Source organism: Lithobates pipiens, unplaced genomic scaffold, assembly GCF_037356315.1.
Source record: "Lithobates pipiens isolate NorthernLeopardFrog02 unplaced genomic scaffold, aLitPip1_a1.2 Scaffold_10, whole genome shotgun sequence".
Taxonomy (NCBI): domain Eukaryota; kingdom Metazoa; phylum Chordata; class Amphibia; order Anura; family Ranidae; genus Lithobates; species Lithobates pipiens.
The window spans coordinates 95,203,162-95,223,356 of NW_027507686.1; the positions used below are offsets into that span (position 1 = coordinate 95,203,162).

Sequence of the window (20,195 nt, forward strand, 5' to 3'; positions counted from 1 at the left end):
ATATGGAGGCCAGTGACCCCATACCCCAGAATATGGAGGCCGGCTCCAGCGGTGACCCCACAGTGCACAATATGGGGGCCGGTGACCCCACAGTGCAGAATATGGAGGCCGGTGACCCCACACCCCAGAATATGGAGGCCAGTGACCCCACACCCCAGAATATGGAGGCCAGCTCCACCGGTGACCCCACACCCCAGAATATGGAGGCCAGTGACCCCACACCCCAGAATATGGAGGCCGGCTACACCGGTGACCCCACACACCAGAATATGGAGGCCAGTGACCCCACACCCCAGAATATGGAGGCCGGCTACACCGGTGACCCCACACACCAGAATATGGAGGCCAGTGACCCCACACCCCAGAATATGGAGGCCGGCTCCAGCGGTGACCCCACAGTGCAGAATATGGGGGCCGGTGACCCCACACCCCAGAATATGGAGGCCGGCTCCAGCGGTGACCCCATAGTGCAGAATATGGGGGCCGGTGACCCCACAGTGCAGAATATGGAGGCCGGTGACCCCACACCCCAGAATATGGAGGCCGGCTACACCGGTGACCCCACACACCAGAATATGGAGGCCAGTGACCCCACACCCCAGAATATGGAGGCCGGCTACACCGGTGACCCCACACACCAGAATATGGAGGCCAGTGACCCCACACCCCAGAATATGGAGGCCGGCTACACCGGTGACCCCATAGTGCAGAATATGGGGGCCGGCTCCACCGGTGACCCCACACCCCAGAATATGGAGGCCAGTGACCCCACACCCCAGAATATGGAGGCTGGCTCCAGCGGTGACCCCACAGTGCAGAATATGGAGTCCGGACTCAGTGACCCCAAAATATGCAGGCTGATCTCACTGGTGACCCCACATTCCAGAATATGGAGGCCGGGCTTACTGGTGATCCTGGAATATGGAGGCTGATCTCACTGGTGACCCCACACCCCAGAATATGGAGTCCGGACTCATCGGTGACCCCAGAATATGGTGGGTGGAGCCACACTCACTCTTCTAGGGGTTCACTAGGTCTTGCAGGTTTACATGCCATCACTCACCCTTAGGAGTCCCTCCTGCCACGTCTCTACCAGGTGCTGGTCTGTGAGCGTCTATTAATGGGTAGCAATGTGGCTGGGACCGGCTGACAAGGCTGCAGAGAACAATATACAGGGGCCCCCGATCCATAGAATGGTGGAATCCCCATATACAAGGCTGCCCCCCCCCCCCCCAAAGTGTCCACCAACTCAGGGGTCCCCAGCCTCAGGTGGAGGACAATGCCAACTTCTCTTGTCTAGTTTCAGGTATGGGGGAGAAGATGGGACTTCCGGGCTCAGGATGTGTCTAACAGGAGAAGAACAAAGAAAAGGATGGGGGGTGATGACACATGGCATGGAGAGGATGGGGGATGATGACACATGGCATGAAGAGGATGGGGGATAACAGATGGCACATGGCATGGAGAGGATGGGGGATGATGGCGCATGGCATGGAGAGGATGGGGGGTGATTGTACATGGCATGGAGAGGATGGGGGGTGATTGTACATGGCATGGACAAGATGGGGATAACCATTGTTAGGTTGAACTGGTGTCTGTGTCCAGCTGGGGAGATACCTCTCTTAATCCTGGGGACCATCCCTCCTCTCCCTCCTCATCCTGGAGACCCTTTCTTGTCTCTATTCATCCTGGAGATCATTCCTCCTCTCTCCTCATCCTGGAGATCATTCCTCCTCTCTCCTCATCCTGGAGACCCTTTCTTGTGTCTCTTCATCCTGGGGGACCCTTCCTCCTCTCTCCTCATCCTGGGGGCCATTCCTCCTCTCTCCTCATCCTGGGGGCCATTCCTCCTCTCTCCTCATCCTGGGGGCAATTCCTCCTCTCTCCTCATCCAGGATCCTTGTCTCCAGGATGAGGAGAGAGGAGGAATTGTCTCCAGGATGAGGAGAGAGGAGGAATTGTCTCCAGGATGAGGAGAGAGGAGGAATTGTCTCCAGGATGAGGAGAGAGGAGGAATTGTCTCCAGGATGAGGAGAGAGGAGGAATTGTCTCCAGGATGAGGAGAGAGGAGGAATTGTCTCCAGGATGAGGAGAGAGGAGGAATTGTCTCCAGGATGAGGAGAGAGGAGGAATTGTCTCCAGGATGAGGAGAGAGGAGGAATTGTCTCCAGGATGAGGAGAGAGGAGGAATTGTCTCCAGGATGAGGAGAGAGGAGGAATTGTCTCCAGGATGAGGAGAGAGGAGGAATTGTCTCCAGGATGAGGAGAGAGGAGGAATGGTGTCCAGGATGAGGAGAGATGAGGAATGGTGTCCAGGATGAGGAGTAGGAATGGTCTTCAGGGTGAGAAGAGGAGAGGAGGAATGGTCCCCAGCATGAGGAGTAGGAATGGTCCTCAGGGTGAGAAGAGAGGAGGAATGGTTCCCAGCATGAGGAGAGAGGATGAATGGTTCCCTCGAAGAGGCAAAAGGAGTTATGTTCCCCAGGATGAGGAGAGGAGGAACGGTCCCCAGGATGAAGCGAGAGGAGGAACGGTCCCGAGGATGAAGCGAGAGGAGGAACGGTCCCCAGGATGAAGAAGATACAATGAAGGTATTTGCAACACTTGAAATGCTGTGAAAATATTTTCTGTATTTATTCAGTTTAAATAAACGTCACATACAATAATTATGAACGATTATTAATTACATTTGGTTGGGAGGAGTCAAAGAACAGGGCTGTACAAAAACGGGTACATGGTGGGGGCGGGTTTGAGGTCATTGCACCTAGAAAAAAGGGACCGCTACAAAAGATCAATCCAAGAGAGCGGTGAGTACATTATAAAAAAGTTCTCCCAGGAGGGTTTCTATGGTACGGGATCTGCTGCCCTCTAGTGACAGACAGGATACATTACAGTACAAAGTGCAGCTGCCAACCAACAGAATCTGTAACATTTCCTGAGGTCTGAGATGTGCAAATTATAGTCGGGCTTCAGATTCTCCTGACTTCAACATAACGTACAAAGCTGGAGGAGAGAAAAAAAAAAGTGTAAATTGTCAGAACAACAACAAGAGCAACAGAAAAGGCAGAGGAGGGAGGAGGAGGAGGAATGAGAGAGGAGCAGCAACAGAAACAGCAGACAAGAAACCGGAATGGCAGAGAAGGAGGGAGAGAGGAGCAGCAACAGGATCAGCAGACAACAGGGATGGCAGAGGAGGGAGAGAGGAGCAGTGACAGGAACAGCAGACAAACAGGAGTGGCAGAGGAGCAACGCTAGGAATGGCAGAGAAGGAAAGAGGAGCAGCAACAGGAACGGCAGAGGAGCAGCGACAGGAACAGCAGACAAGAAACAAGAGGAATGGCAGAGGAGCAAAGCCAGGAACGGGAAAGAGGGAGAGAGGAGCAGCACCAGGAATGGCAGAGGAGGGAGAGAGAGGAGCAATGACAGAAACGGCAGAGAAGCAACGTCAGGAACAGCAGACAATGAAGAGGAACAGCAGAGGAGCAACGTCGGGAGCAATGACAGGAGAGACAGAGGCGGAGCAGCAACAGAGGAACGGCAGAGAAGAAGGAGAGGAGCAGCAACAAGGAGGGACAGAGGAGCAATGTCAGGAATGGCAGAGGAGCAGCAACAGGAACAGCAGAGGAGCAACAAAGGAGCAGTGTCAGGACCAGCAGACAAGAAACAAACAAAAAGGAATGGCAGAGGAGCAATGACAGGATTGGCAACGACCGGAACGGCAGACGAGCAGCGACAGGAACAACAGACAAGAAACAAGAGGAATGGCAGAGGAGCAATGCTAGGAACGGCAGAGAAGGAGGGAGAGAGGAGCAGCAACAGCAGGGACAGAGGAGCAACAACAGAGGAGCAACACCAGGAATGACAGAGGAAGAGAGGAGCAATAACAGAAACGGCAGAGAAGCAACGTCAGGAACAGCAGACAATGAAGAGGAACAGCAGAGGAGCAACGTCGGGAGCAATGACAGGAGAGACAGAGGAGGAGCAGCAACAGAGGAACGGCAGACAAGAAGGAGAGAGGAGCAGCAACAAGAAGGGACAGAGGAGCAATGTCAGGAATGGCAGAGGGGCAGCAACAGGAACAGCAGACAAGAAACAGGAATGGCAGCGGAGCAACGCCAGCACCGGCAGAGGAGCAACAAAGGAGCAGAGTCAGGAACAGCAGACAAGAAACAGGAATGGCAGAGGAGGAGGGACAGAAGAGCAATGACAGGAGCGACAGATCAGAAACCACAGATGAGTGACAGGAGAGACAAGAGAGGAAGGAATGGAGTTACAGAATGAAGATTTCCCAGCAGTAGTCCTCACCGGTGGCCTCGCTGTGAAGCACAGCGCTGTCATGACTGCGGACCTGGCATCTGGTGTAGACTTTCTGACCGTCGACCTTCTCCACTCGGCTGTCTATGAGGACTGTGGATCCCAGAGGAATCGGACTACAGACACAAAGAGAACCTCATTACACCTCTCTGCTATCACAGCTTCAGAACATCAACAACTCCTACCCCCCCCCCCCCCGCGAGAGTCTCCCCAATATTATTCTTCCCCTGTCACTACCACATCATCACCGCCGGCCATCGATTGTACAATCTCCTGACAACCATGTAGTGTCAGGTAGGTCCTCTTCTCCCCCCTGGGCGCTTACCTCCGATAGTCGAGGTTCAGGTTGGCGGTCATAGCCGGTCCGATGCCGTTTACAATTCCCGCCCCCACGGTGGAGTCTACGATGGTGGCGATGCAGCCCCCGTGTGTGTACCTAGAAGAAGGCAAGAGGGGACGCGAGAGGTGGAAGGAGAACAAGGAGAGCCCGAGGAACCAAAGGATTCTGGTTAGGGTAGGCTCTGCGAAGAAAAAAAAAAAGAAAAAAAAAAAAAAGAAAATAACGCTCACCCTGCGAGGCCCCCCAGATAGGGCCCGGGCTGGAATATGCAGACTGTCCTCTTCTCCGCCTCGTTATAGAACATACAATACTCGAAGCCGATTCCTTCCTGATCCAGGTTCCTGGTGAAGAAACGAGTTTCCCCGTCGGCCTCCAGGCTCATACCTGTACAGGAGGAGGTCAGAGGTCACCAGAGGAGCTTACACTCTAATGTCATCCCCCACCACAGCCAAACACTATTCTTATTCTTGTACTCGATCTGCTGCCAGCGAACTCCTCGTAGGAGGGAAGTCTCCTCCAGCTCGGGTCTCGGCTCAGCTCCTCGTACAGCCTCTTGGTTTCGGGGTTCCAGGTGGGGTTGGGCACGGCGTAGTCCCGCGGTTGGAGGGCGGCCTGCAGATTTAAAAATAAATAAATAAACAGATGTCAGACCTGTGCCCTTCGCTTTGGCTTTTCTATGATTGGGAGGGTTAAAAAGAAGACATTCTGGGTGGAGTCTTTGGTGGATATTCAGCCTATAGGAAGCAGATGTTTGGGATCACCTCCCACTGACAGCGATCACCGTCCCGCGGTCAGGGTGTGAGCGGCACTAGAGGTGTGTGCAGAACATTCAAATTTCTTACGTTACCAAATTTTGGTTTCAGAATTTTAGTTAAAAATTTTAATTTTGTTTATTCATTTTCTGACGGATTCCACAATTTTTTGAAAAACAATTTGAACTCGTAAAAAACAAAAAATAAAAAAAACAAAAAACAATACAAAACAAAACCCAAAACAAAACACAAACACCACACGATCAATGATTCAAATTCTGTGTGAAGAAATAGCTGGTTGCTAAGGATCGGGCTGGGGGCGCCGTCCGCCACGTCCTTAGCAACCGACGACTCGTTGGCTGTCAGCGGGATTCCCCACTGACAGCTGAAACGTAAAAACAAATGAGTGCTGGCAATAGAAAATCCTGGAAAAAAAAACAAACCCCCCCCCCCCAACAACCAACCCTGCATGGGCACCAGCCCCCCCCCCCCCCCCCCGATGGGGAAGAGGAATAAAAAAAAAAAAAAAAAAAAGCATAGGGGTCCGGACCTTTATCCAAGCATGCAACCCAGGAAAGGGGGAAGGGGGGGTGTATGAGCAAGTGCCCCCCCACCCCAAACCATACCAGGTCACCATACCAGGGCCCTGCCCTAAGCACCATGCTGATGGGGACAAGGGCCTCTTTCCAACAACCCTGGCTGGTGGTTGTGGGGGGGGGACCCCAGATCCCGCCCTACCCACCTATGTGAATGAGTATGGTGTACATAGATCAAAAATAGTAAATAAAAAGTCCCCCCCAGGCCCTTATCCGATGCAGACCGGGGGGCAGGCAAGGAAAGGGGGGGGGGGGGGGGTATTGGCAAAAAAACAAAGGAGTCCCCCCCAGATCCCACACTACCTCCAACTATGTGAATGAGTATGAGGTACGTAGTACCCCTACCCTTTCCACCCCAAAAAATTTAAAAATAAATAAAAACCCCTTTCGAACGCTCCACGCTGTTGAATGTCCGACGGTTCTTACATGGCTAAGGGGTGGCCCCGCCCCTGTGACATCACCAACCAGGTAACGCTGGGCTGTTGATGTCACAAAGGGGGTGGGGTGTTTTACATTTCAGCCAGTAGGGAAGCCCGCTGACAGCTGATGACTCATTGGTTGTTAAGGAGGCGGCGGCGGCCACCCCCCCCCTTTAGCAACCAGCTATTTCTTGACACAGGATTCGAATCGGTTGACCTTTTTGTTTCTCCCCCTCCCCCCAAACGATCCGAATCCAAGTCGTACATAAATAATTTGGAATGGGTGAGAAAACGATGAACGTAAATTAAATTTCAACAAAAATGTGTTACCATTTCATCTCCGAGATTCAGATACATCCGAATGGCTACAAATGTATCCAAATTTATATCCAGAGAGGCATAGTGTCTATGGGGCTCCGTCCGGCAGCAGAGCGCGCACATTAGGTGGCATGCCCCTCCCCCACTGGGGACACTCCAGGCGGTTAACCCCTCCCCCAACCAATCAGTACTCACAGGGAATAGGTGTTCATGCTCTACCCTGGCGGCGGCGGCGGTGGAGGCGTGGCGGCAGACGGCAGCGCCGCCCTGGATGATCCTGGAGATTTCGTACAGCATGGTGCCTGAGAGAGGAGACAGGAAGGAGATGAGACGGGGACACCGACATCAATCTATACATTATCCCCCACACTGGAGGAGTACTACATATCCCAGCATGTCCCCCCCCCCCCCACACACACACACACACACACACACACACACACACACACACACACACACCAGAGCACTACCTATCCCAGCATGTCCCCTCCCCCACACCAGAGCACTACATATCCCAGCATGTCCCCTCCCCCACACCAGAGCACTACATATCGCAGCATGTCCCGTCCCCCCACACCGGAGCACTACATATCCCAGCATGTCCCCTCCCCCACACCGGAGCACTACATATCCCAGCATGTCCCCTCCCCCACACCAGAGCACTACATATCCCAGCATGTCCCCCTCCCCCACACCAGAGCACTACATATCGCAGCATGTCCCGTCCCCCCACACCGGAGCACTACATATCCCAGCATGTCCCCTCCCCCACACCGGAGCACTACATATCCCAGCATGCTCTGTGTATCCTTCCTCCACCTAGAACTGAACTACAAAGTCCCAGCAAAGCCCACAAGCTCCAGAACTCAGCCCCCCCTCACCTGCTGGGAGTTGTGATTCTTTTGCTGCTTTAGACCAAAACAGCTCCTCTGCCCACCTCCTCTCCAAACCCCTTCCATTCCACCAATGTCCCTTTTATCAGCATCTTCCAGGACTCGTCTCTATTCACACCTGTCCCTGATTCCGGAGACATTTTCCTGAAGCCTCCGCCTGGAGAAAATCTCCGCCCACTTGAGTATGATTTTTCACCACCACTTAATATTCAGAGGCATGTTATTAGGGTGGGCGGGGCTGCTGCTGACGTCCTGAGCATCTGTTCAGCTCCGCCCGCCCACCCGCAAGTCTCCGCCCACTCGAGGCTATAATTTTTCTCCACCGTGAGAATAAATCTACAGCGCATGCGCTGTTAAGGGCAGGGGATTGACACATGCGCAGTAAAGGCCCGCCGTCAGCTGTGCGAATGACGTAGCCTCACCGGAAGTGACGGGGTGAGCGAAAATCACGGGTCGCATGAAATTTTGGTTCTCTTGTCAGCATGGCTTTACAGGGTGAGCGCACAGATCGGCGATACATTGTGATTGAGAAGGGTAAAGCGATGTCTTGTATGCAACTGCTGATGGCGTTTACTTATGTGGAGGGGGATGCTTATTACTTACTGTATGTGTGTGGTGCTCGTTTATTCCACTGTATAGGGAAGCATGAAGCTGACATTCCAGGAACTGTTCATTTGTGCCAAGTTAGTATCATTAATCTTTTTGCTTAGACAGCCCAAACGGCTGTGCCACTGAGTGTACATTTAGTATAGACTGGAAGTATGTGTTTAGTAGGCGAAATGAGGTTATGGGTTCTCTAACTGGGGCCCATCAGTAACTTTACAAACCTATATACTAAATAAGTGCCACGCCACCCTTAAGATGTATACATATAAAGTCAATGCAATGAAGTAAATCCAATAAGTAAACCAAAATCATTATACCTAAAATATATATATTGCTTGTGATGTAAAAAAATAAAAAATGAAACCATTAATCCACGTTCATCAATCCTCAAAACGGTATGAATAAACAAAAGTGCAGATACACAGCTTGTATATAGAAAAATCCTAAAGATAAGCGTTTGTGTATAACAAGTCCCAATAACCGTATAAAAGTCTTCGTTAATAAATTCATGACGTTACAATATACACCAGCAGTATAAACTCTTTTTGAAAAGATTATTGATTTATCATTAAAGTCATCCTGGATATACAGTTTGTCTTGGATGAGATGCCATCAGTTTTCTGGCAGCAAAAGGGAACATTTCTTCAGTCTCCTCTCCCTCGGTGATCAGACTGCAACACTGACCATACACTATATACAATCTGTACAATTGTACATTAGATCTACCATCATCTATGTGGTACAAAAGCCTGTCTTGATACTGAATGGGTTGTATAGGTTTGTCCTTATATTTCATAATAATGGAAAATCTAAAGAAGATTGTACAATCAGATCATATAGTGTAAGACCACAGACCTAAAGTGATAGTAAGCTCACATATAAAATTGCCGACGGGCAGGGTTTTTGCCTATCAGTCTCGTGCTATAAATACTTCCCCTGCTTGTCAGCTGTATTGCACTTTGAGCCACACATGCACAGCTCGGTGTAGAATAATGGCCCCTGATCTGTGCTGCAGTGATGGGATTCCTCTGTTCATGCTGAAGAGACAGAACCTGGAAAGGAGACCAGGTGAAGATAAAAGTGCCCAGGACCCATGGGATCTGTGGCAACGCAGTCCCGGAGGGCACATGAGGTATGTCTGTCATAAAATGCTAGTATTAGAAGTTGACCGATATGGGTTTTTCTCTGGCCGATGCCGATATTTAGAAATCCCCGTGGCCGATTTACGATGCCGATATTATTTTTGGGCCAATGTGTTAGGCCGATCTCATAAAATCTAACACACCTTTCACACTGGGCTGTTTTACAGGCGCATTTGGGCTAAAAATAGCACCTGTAAAGTGCCTGCAAAATGGCTCCCCTGCAGTCTGTGGAATCCTGAGTGCTTTCACGCTGAGGCGATGTGCTGGCAGGATGTTAAAAAAAAAAAAAAGTCCTGCAAGCAGCACGTTTGGAGTGGTGTATCCCGCTCCTCCACCACTCCTGCCCGTTGAAATGAATGGGCACCGCTGCCGAAGCGCCTGCAATGCGATTTGGCAGTGGCGCTACACGGGCACATTTAACCCCCTTCCTCCATCGCTAGCTGCATTATAAGTGCCCCGCTAGCAGCCGAATAGCGCAGCTAAAATGACGGTAAATCGCCGCTAAAACTGGCAGCGTTTTACCATCAACACTTGGCTGCTCCAGTGTGAAAGAAGCCTTCAGTAATACAGAAAATGTCTTACGTTTAAACATTTATTAAACAAAATGAACATCCATTTAAATCATTTAGTGTATTTAAAAAAAAAAAAAAAAAAAAGTTTTTGACAGACCGCTGCGCAAATACCGTGTGACATAAAATATTGCAACAACCGCTATTTTATTCCCTAGGATCTCTGATAAAATATATACATATATAAATTTTTGAGGGTTCTAAGTGATTTTCTAGTAGAAAATACAGGATTTTTATTTGTAAGCCTCAAATGTCAGAAAAGATTTAGTCTTTAAAGCGGGGGTTCCACCCTAAAGTGGAACTTCCGCTCATCGGAACCCCCCCCCCCCGGTGTCACAATTGGCACCTTTCAGGGGGGAGGGGGGTGCAGATACCTGTCTAAGACAGGTATTTGCACCCACTTCCGGGCATCAACTCCCACGGTCTATGCCTCTTCCTGTCCCTGCGCGCTGTCTGCTGGGACACACACGGGTCCCAGAGACAGCGCGGACAATTACTATTGTGCTGCGTGATTCGCGCATGCGCAGTAGGGAGCCGGGAAGTGAAGCCGTAACGCTTCACTTCCTGATTGCCTCACCTAGAATGGCGGCCGCAGCAGCCGTGAGCCGAGCGATCGATCGGCCTCGGCTGCCGAAATCGCTGGATCCTGGGACAGGTGAGTGTCCATTTATTAAAAGTCAGCAGCTGCAGTATTTGTAGCTGCTGGCTTTTAATAATTTTTTTCAAAGTGAAATCCCTGGATGGCCTCCTGTTCACTTCCGCAATGCACACATTGGGGAAGTTCTGTGCTGCCCCATGTCCCCTGGACACAGCCAATCACAGCGGCCGTTTACAGTGCGATCGGTGTGCCCAATGAGATGTTCTCATATGTAAACATATGAGATCATCTCTCATTGCCGGCTCTCCCTCCTCACACAGACAGTGTGTGAGGATGGAGAGATTAGCGGCTGCAGGGGCCGCAAGTAATCTGTCCCCAGTGTGCCACCTGTCAGTGCCATCTGTGCTCCCTGTATGTTGGGCCTCTCTAAGTGGCCAGGCTGTGGAAAAGTCCCACACATGTGGTATCGTAATACTCAGGAGGAGGAGCAGAATTTATTTTGGGGTGTCATCTGTGGTATACACATGCCATGTGAGAGAAATATCCTATTACAATGACAATTTTGTGAAAAATAAAAAGATATCGAAAAAAATCTTAATTTTGCAAAGAATTGTGGGAAAGAAATGACAACACCAAAAAGCTCACCATGCCTCTTACTAAATACATTGGAATGTCTACTTTCCAAAAAGGGGTAATTTGGGGGGGTATTTGTACTTTCCTGGCTTGTTAGGGTCGCAAGAAATGATGAGATAGGCCATCAGTACATCAGATGTGATCAATTTTGTATGATTTGCACCACAGCTTGTAGACTCTCTAACTTTCACAAATACCAAATAATATCCACTAATTTGGGTGATTTTTACCAAAGATATGTAGCAGTATAAATTGTGGCCAAGATTCATGTAAATAAAAAAAATTAAATTGCAAAATTTTATCACAGAAACAAAGAAAAATGCGTTGTTTTTTTTTTTTTCAAAATTTTCGGTCTTTTTTTCATTTATAGCGCAAAAAATAAAAAACCCAGAGGTGATCAAATACCACCAAAATAAATCTCTATTTGTGGGGGAAAAAGGACAAAAAATTAATTTGGGTACTGTTACGTGACTGAGTAATTGTCATTCAAAGTGTGAGAGCAGCGAAAGCTGAAAATTGGTCTGGTCACGAGGGGTGTTTAAGTGCCCAGTTGTTAAGTGGTTAAATGGTTAAACTGAGAACTCTACACAGGGAATTCAGAAGTGTAAACATTGTATCTCTTTGCTCTTTTCTTGGCAGACTGCCCAGAGAGAAAACAAGTTGCTTCACTGATGTCTTCAGGCAACTTGCACTGACTTCTATTACAGAAGTCATTTGCACGTCGTGCTGAAGATATCATCAGCCTTTTTTAACAGCACAATCACCCGATGCCGATTAATTAAACGCCAAATATCGGCCAATATATCGGTCGACCTCTAGCTAGTATACCATGTGTACTACATCGTGACATTAACTGGTTGGGGGGGTTTGATTCAAAACATTTTCAAGCAGAGTTTACTGTCTCTTTCTGGTAGAATGAAATCAGAAAGCATTGTTAAAAGAGAAGTATGGTATTTTTTTTTTTTTCTAGAGTGGTGGACAGTCCCTAAAAACCTAAAGGGGGGGCAGGCCGTGAGCTCAGTGGAAGTTACCACCAATGCTAGTTCCGGGGGGGGGGGGGGGGGCGGAGCTCACCTAGGGAAAGAAAAAGCCCAAGGCTAATCGGACAACTCACTAGGTTGGATGTCGTCCAACTACAGGGAGCTCAAAGCAGTGGGGGAAGCCCTAAAAACCTTTCAAGAGCAACAGGGACAAGGAGGTTCAAGTGAGCTCCGAGAATGCCACTGTAGTAGCCTACTTGAGGCACCAGATCCAGACACCTGCTAGAACTGTCCAAACAGATCCTGGAGTGGGCCGAGGGAAGGGCTCTCTCCATTTCAGCTGTCCACATAGAAGGGACAAGCAACTCAGAGGCAGACTCCCTAAGCCATCAGATAAGTCAAGGGGAATGGGAACTGAACCCTGAAGTTTTTCAAACCCTGGTGCAGCGCTTTGGGAATCCAGAAATGGACCTGTTCGCCAATCGGCGAAACAGGAAGGTAAAAATATATTTCTTATATTCACTGACCGACACAGCTCCTCTCTGTAACTAAATGGGTTGTCAGCCCTATCACTGGAGATGCTAGGCAAGTTGTAATACACTTCAGAACTTTGAGTGCCGCCATGGGGCGGTCCCTAGGCCACAACCCCACAGCCTGCTCAGGCAGAACTCCGTTTTTTCTTGCCTAGTGAGGAGATAAGACCTAGGAACCCTGCAGGCCCATAGATCCATGTTTTTTTTTTTTTTATGCAGAAGCTTGGCTTTTTGCGCTAGATGAATGATCCTGTGATCTTTCGTCAACAGCCGGCTGGGTGATAGGCTGGTTCACTTATGCTTGTAGTCTCCCCAGTTCGGCCATCGAGCGTGTGCAGGTCGCAGCTAAGGCTCGGCAGGCCATGACATACCTCAGCTCCAGAGGTGGTTGGTGAGCTTTTTTTCTCCGGGGCGTACATTACCAGGCTACTGATGTCTGCGTCACAGTATGCAGAGGCCAGTAGTCTTCCCTGTACTGATCAGGAGCTGACTACCGTGGAATGTCCCCCAGCTTCAGGACTGGTAAGTACAGCTCTCCCTGGGAGGTCGATTCGGGGCCCCCCTCACCCCCTCTCTTCTCTTCCCCTGTCCCTAACTTCCTCCCCCCCCCCACGGGGGGGGGGGTGGCTGTACTTGTGCTGAGCGGTGTGTGTGTGTGTGTGTGTGTGTCTGGGCTCTCACCTGGGGGTTTTAGCTGTGCTGGGTGCCTGGGTCCTGAAGCTTAGTCATGCCCCTGTGTTGGTGCTATGCCTGCCACATGTTCTCTCTAGTCCCTCATATCGCTGTTCGGCAGCCATTTTAAGTATGGGCAAGGGTCAGACTGGCTTCAGTCGGCCATTTTCCTGGTGATTCTCTAGTGAGAACACCGGCGGCAATTTTCTTGTAGCCGTACCAAGTTTTTGTGCTCTAGAAGCTGCCCCTGTACCCTCTACTTTCTGTTTGGTCATCACAGGGCACTGGGAAGGTTATCCTGTGTTCTCAACATGTGTGTTTGATTACCTATTGATCACCGATCGTGCGACCGGCTGGCCACCGACACAGTTTTCTGCTATTTCTGCATCTGGGAGCGCTGGGGATCACCAGGCATTGCGGTAATACAGTGCGGAATGGCCCAGGGTGGTGAGTCCAGTGGGTTAGAGCCCCTCAGGTGACAGCAGGAGGGTTGGACTGTCACTGTCCTAAGTCCCCTTCGGGTGGCAGACAGGGTATGGTCAGCATGACTTCAGAAACTGGTGTTTCTTCCCTCGAAATCCAGGCAGTTGCAGCCGGGTCACCTGCGGGCTGTGCGGTCCCTATGGACACCCTTACAGCAGTCCTCAATTCGTTCGTTGCCAAGATAGAGGCGGTACGTGGGAAGAAAGGTGCTAAAAAGCGGCCCCTGCCCCCCCCCTCCTCCTCTGGGGAGAGCTCTGACACACTCGGGTCCTGCTGAGGCCGGTGACCCCTGTTTTGTCTTCTCAGATGACGCTGACCAGGACAGTGAGGATGAGTCCCCGTCTGCCGATAAAGCGCTAGTTGGAGCACTTGTCATAGCTGTGCGTGATACCCTGAAGATTCAGGAGCCAGCGGATCCCTCTGCTGATGTACCGGCCCCTTTTGGGTCCCGCAAGCCAGCACGTTCACCTAAGGTGTTCCCGTATCTGACTTATTTTGATGAGTTCATTTACAAGGAATGGGGTCGCCCGCAACGAACCTTTTCAGTCCCCAAATACATGGCGGTGCGTTGCCCCTTTTGAGGAAAGCCTTCTCAAAAAATGGTTGGCTCCTCCGGTCGTGGACCCCCCAGTATCCAGGTTAAACAAACTAACCACGATCCTGGTTGAGGGGACTCCTGCATTCAAGGATCCCACGGACAGGAAGGCCGAGGCGGTGGCTCGTTCCTTGTTTACGGTGGTGAGGTCAGCCGTGCGACCTGTACTGGCATCCGCACTGGTGTCGCAGACACTGACTGAGTGGGCAAAAGTTTTGCACCACGAATTGGGAGAGCATCAGGCCTCCCCTCTCTGCGTGGAACTAGCAGACCAACTAGTGCAAGGCCTTAAGTACGTTTTTGATGCTGCCCTGGATACTCTCCCTCTGGTATCCAGGGCTTCAGTGTCAGCTGTTGTGCTGAGGCGCCTGATTTGGCTCAAATGCTGGTCTGCTGACCAGGCATCCAAGAAAGCCCTGACAGATCTTCCCTTCCTTGGCGACTGGCTCTTTGGAGCCTCGTTAGATGACATTATTAAAAAGGCCACTGGTGGTAAGAGTACTCTACTCCCCACAGGCCAGGAAGGCTAAGGAGCCACGCCGCAGGCAAGGGCCTTCTTTTTCCGCTCACAATCAGCTTTTTCGTCCGCCCAGTGCTTCGACAAAACGCCCCCAGCCTGACAGCACGCCCACGGACGGTCAAACGTCCCTGGAACCAAATGCCTAACAAGCCTGCGAACAAATGTGCTACCACATGAAGGTTTGCTCCCACCCATGTCTCGGGTGGGGGGGTCGCCTTTGGGAGTTTGCAGCCCGGTGGTCCTCCCTGGTTATCCGACTAGTGGGTCTGCGATCTGATTTCCACAGGCTACAAGATAGTTTCTCTTGGCCGCCAAACAGATTCACCGGGAGGCCCTGTTGCTGAATCAGGGGGTAATTGTACCGGTTCTGGAATCGGAACGCTTCCAGAGATTCTACTCAAATCTATTTGCGGTTCCCAAGAAGGAAGGGGTATGTCCGATCTTGGACTTAAAAGCCCTCAATTGCTTTGTAAAAGTGCAGAGGTTCAGAATGGAATCAGTTCGCTTAGTAGTCGCTGCACTCCATCAAGGGGACTCCCTGGCGTCCTTAGACATCCAGGATGTGTACCTGCACATACCCATATGCCTTCGGCATAAAAAATTTCTGCGTTTGGCAGTCGGGGAAGCCCATTACCAGTTTGCTGCTCTTCCATTTGGCCTGGCATCAGCCCCCCGAGTCTTTACCAAAGTACTGCCTCCAGTATTGGCGTTGCTGCGACAACGCGGGATCGCGATCATGGGTTACCTAGACTATTTCCTCCTGAGAGCTTCTTCCGCCTCAGAATTAGAGGAGAATGTGGCGATCACCATGCAGACCCTGCAAGAATTTGGGTGGCTGTTGAACCTAAAGAAGTCGGTGGTTGTGCCGACACAGCGTCTGGAGTACCTGGGTTTACTTCTGGATTCCAGGGAAGCGAGGGTCTTTCTCCCCTCAGACAAATTGCAAACTCTCAGATCTGCAGTTAAACTACTGATGAACTGCAAGTGGTCATCACTCCGCTTTTGCATGCGACTGCTGGGGCTCATGGTAGCCTCTTTCGAGGCAGTACCTTATGCCCAGTTCCACACCAGAGTCCTGCAGAAGGAGATCTTGACAAAATGGGACAAATCTCTGTTGTCCCTGGATCGGCAGATCCAGGTGAGCCAGCCAGTCAGGGATTCCCTGATCTGGTGGTTGAGGTCCCTGCTGATTCAGGCCGGAAAATCGTTCCTTCCTCTGAAATGGATGGTGGTCACTATGGACGCCAGTCTGGCCGACTGGGGTGGAGTGATGGGGATGCAGTTGGCTCGGGGCCTCTGGTCGACGGAGGAATCCAAGTTGCCGATCAATTTGCTCAAATTGAGAGCGATCAGGCTATGCCTCCACACTTGGTTGATGAGTCTTCAAGGGTGTCCGATCAGGATACAGTCTGACAACGCCACGGCTGTGGCGTGCATAAATCACCACGGGGGAACAAGAAGCTCAGCTGCTGCTCGGGAGGTCGCCCACATACTTCGGTTGGCAGAGCGACACGTTTCGGCCCTGTCGGCCATTTACATCCCGGGGGTGGAAAATTGGCAGGCGGACTATCCGTGTCAACAGATGCTGGACCCAGGAGAATGGGCATTGCATCCGGAGATATTCAGTCTGCTGTGCCTGAAATGGGGCACACCAGAGGTGGATCTATTGGCCTCCCGGCTCAATCAGAAGGTCCCGAGATTCGGGTCCAGGACAAGAGATCTGTGGGCAGACATGCTGGTGGCTCCGTGGGATCAGTACCAGCTGATCTATGCCTTTCCTCCACTGAAACTGTTGCCACGTCTGCTTCGCAGAGTGGAACCCGAGGGGATTCCGGTAATCCTGATTGCCCCAGATTGGCCGCAGCAGGCCTGGTATGCAGACCTGGGGGCAGACGCTCCCTGGCGACTGCTGTTGTGAGAGGACCTCCTATCTCAAGGTCCAATCTTTCACCCTGCTTTACCATCGCTAGCTTTAATGGCCTGGCTGTTGAAAGCCAGGTATTGAGGAACCGGGGTCTGTCGGACTCTGTGATTCCAACTATGCTGAGAGCGCAAAAATCTTCTTCCAGCAAGATATACCATTGTACTTGGAAGGCCTATATCTCCATGTGTGAGGAGAAAGGGTGGCATCCGCGCTCTTTCTCTATATCCAGGATCCTGCTGTTTCTTCAGCAAGGTGTAGACCAGAGGTTGGCGTTGAGCGCCATCAAGGGGCAAATTTCATTTTTTTTTTTTTTTTTTTCAGTGACCCCTATGTCTCATTCATTGGTGAGTACCTTTTTGTTCAGAGGGTGCGCCATGTAGTCCCTCTGGTGCATCCTCCATGGGATTTGAACCTGTTGTCAGCGCTTCAGAAGCCGCTGTTTGAGAATATCAGAGAGATTCCTCTGTTGACCCTTTCGCAGAAGGTGGTCTTTCTAGTGGCCATCACATCGTCCAGGAGGGTTTCGGAACTGGCGGCCTTGTCCTGCAAGTTGCCTTATCCCATTGGATGACCAGATAAGGTGGTGTTGCGTCCGCAACAGTCTTTTCTACCAAAGGTGGTCTCAGCCTTTCATATCAATGAGGACATTATATTACCATTGTTGTGTCCTAAGCCGAAGCACCCCAAAGACGCGGCCCTTCACACGCTCGATGTGGTTAGGGCTCTGAAGGTGTACTTGTCTGTCACAGCTTCCTTTTGGAAGTCAGACTCACTGTTTGTTTCGGTGGCTGGTCCTAAGAAGGGCATGGCTGTCTCGTCGGCCACCATTTCCAGGTGGATCAGACAGGTTGTAGTCCAAGCCTATGCCTTGAAGGGGCAGGTGCCTCCTTTTCCATTCACAGCCCACTCTACAAGAGCAATCGGAATGTCTTGGGCCTTCTGACACCAAGCGTCTGTCGCTCAGGTGTGTAAGGCTGTGACCTGGTCGTCTGTCCATACGTTTACCAAGTTTTACAAGGTCAGTGCATCGGCTGATGCTGGTTTTGGCCGCAAAGTTTTGCAGACGGCCGTGTAGTTGCTATTTGAGTTTTTTTTTCCTGCTTTTTCAGTTAAAAACACAGTACTGTTTCGTTAATGCACTGTTACATTACTTCCACAATGCTGCGGTCTGGGGGATCACTCCTGTTCAGGATGCCCGGTTTTGTGGTGGCGTTTCCACACGTTGCTGTGTGTTTTTTCTCAAATCGCCTTTCAGGACAACCCCGGAGAGAGTGTAGCTCCACCTTGCAATCAGGAAACACATGCCCACTTTAAAAACACCTCCTCCTCCTCCATGGCTTCAGTTATTGTGTTTCCTCCTTGGAGGAAGCATGTGCCTGAACCAGGGAGAGCTACACTCTCTGCAGGGGAGTAAGGCTTACCTTTTGTTGCAGGTTGTTTCTCTTTGACCCCCAGCAGCATCTCCACGGGGAGAGGACTCCTGGAGCTCCTGGTCCCGCCATCTCACGGGAGTAAGGACCCTCGGAGTGCCGGCGTCGGGTGCCCGGTGTCCGCTTGTTAGCGCAGGGAGGGCTCTGTTGCTGGCGGAGGCCGCTGCAGGTCAGCGGCATGGCTCCGTTTTCGGCGCCGGGTCCCGGGCGGCGACGGCGTCGTTCACGGTGACGCGCGGGCGCTCTGAGGGGGCGTGGCGCCGTGGTTCAGCGCCTGGAACGCAGGGGTCATGGGGCGGGTCAGGTGACCGTGTGCTTCCGCTTCCGGCCGGCCTTGATGACGCGGTGGCCGGGAAAATTTAAAATGAGAGCTGTTTGTAAAATAGCTGCCTCACTCAAACGATGGAAGAGTGCAAGCCAGCTATGGCGGAGACAGGCGCCCCCAGCACCGGTCCAGCCCAGGTACGTAAGGTGCACTGGCACCCTCTGCTTTACTGTGGGTATGTCTTTGTTTGTTCCCCCCTCTTGGGGGCCTGTCGCTGCAGGTCAGAGGTGGACTTCGCTCTGACCTTTTGCAGCCTAGTTCTGGGGTCTCACTAGTAGGTCTGTTTGGTGGTGGGTCTCTGCACTGGCTTGGTGTTAAGCAACTGGTTGTTGAGAGCTTTTAGTGAATTAAACCTGTATGTCGTTTCAGGAAAAATCACTAGGAAAAGCTAGACCAGGTCAGAGAAAATGTCCTTCTTGCAAAACCCCCCTCAGATTCATGGCAGAAGGCAATGTGCAGAAATTGTATCAGAGAATTGGTGGAAGAGGAAACATCTCAACAATATAAGGATTTGTTTTCTTCGGTTAAAGAGCTGACAAACTCTTTGAGTTCAGTCAGGTCCATCCTGATACAAAACCCTCCCGCACAGACCGAGCCTCAGAACTTACCGCCCAGCCCCAGGGCGTCGTCATCCAGACAGGTGGAAACTGAAGAGTCTGGAGACGAAGGGGGTAGTACTCTCATCTCCTTCAGGGATTCTGAGGAGGAGGAAGAGGAAGAAGATAGCAGGGGCTCCAAATTCAAGCTATCACTAGAGGAAGTAGATGATATTTTAAAAGCAATCTACACTACTCTAGAAATTCAGGAAGAAAAAGTACAACTGTCAGTTCATGACAAAATGTACCAGGGGTTGGACGAAACAAAACGGCGAGTTTTTCCTGTCCACAGGGTCCTCTCAGACTCAGTGAGAAAGGAGTGGAAGGACCCAGAAAAAGCCCCTTTCTTCTCTAAAGCTCTCAAGAGAAGGTTTCCCTTCGAAGATAAGGACTCAGAGGTTTGGAACAAGAAACCCAGAGTCGATGCAGCTTTCTCGCAGGTATCCAGACGAACGGATCTAGCCTTTGAAGATATGGGGATCCTTAAAGACCCAATGGACAAAAAAGCTGACTCCATCCTTAAAAAAGCTTGGGATGCTGCGTCAGTCAGTCTAAAACCAGCAATGGCAGCTACGGTGGTGGCCAGGAATCTGGAATGTTGGGTAGAGAAGCTGAAGAGCCATATTGAGGCGGGGACACCCCGCAAGGATCTCTTAGAGTCCTTTCCACTGATCCTGAATGCAGTCAAATACATGGCGGATGCATCAGCAGACTCAGTTAAACTGGCCGCTAGGTCTTCGGCTCTTGTAAATTCAGCCAGGAGAGCAGTTTGGCTGAAAACATGGTCTGGGGACACTGCCTCTAAGGTCAAGCTGTGTGGTCTTCCCTTCTCGGGTGACTTGCTCTTTGGTCCTGATTTAGAGTCTGTGCTGGATAGAACAGCCGATAAAAAGAAGGCTTTTCCAGTTAAGAAAAAGCAGATTGCTAAAAAGAATTTTCGTGCTTTTCAGCAGTCCC

General features: G+C 50.9%; 2 protein-coding genes across 3 annotated transcripts in view; one reads left to right on the top strand and one right to left on the bottom strand.

The window, feature by feature from the left end:
* Nucleotides 1-2,594: 2,594 nt before the first annotated feature.
* On the bottom strand, nt 2,595-7,923 carry LOC143933804 (acyl-coenzyme A thioesterase THEM4-like). The gene is made up of 7 exons (XM_077456861.1): nt 7,751-7,923; nt 6,935-7,041; nt 5,128-5,266; nt 4,885-5,038; nt 4,640-4,750; nt 4,306-4,430; nt 2,595-3,003 (listed from the first exon to the last, which is right to left on the bottom strand). Exons 1-7 carry the CDS (start codon nt 7,770-7,772, stop codon nt 2,957-2,959), a joined length of 705 nt encoding a protein of 234 aa, XP_077312987.1. The 5' UTR covers nt 7,773-7,923; the 3' UTR covers nt 2,595-2,956.
* A 177-nt stretch (nt 7,924-8,100) lies between these two features.
* The window catches only part of ZNRD2 (zinc ribbon domain containing 2), a 128,142-nt gene continuing 116,047 nt past the window's right edge, over nt 8,101-20,195 (top strand). The window contains exon 1 of one of the 2 annotated variants that reach the window (XM_077456873.1): nt 8,101-8,166. In XM_077456873.1, coding sequence (XP_077312999.1) covers nt 8,115-8,166 — 52 coding nt within the window. In that variant the 5' untranslated portion in view covers nt 8,101-8,114. The remainder of the gene's footprint in view (nt 8,167-20,195) is intronic. The other variant, XM_077456882.1, reaches the window with a different exon arrangement.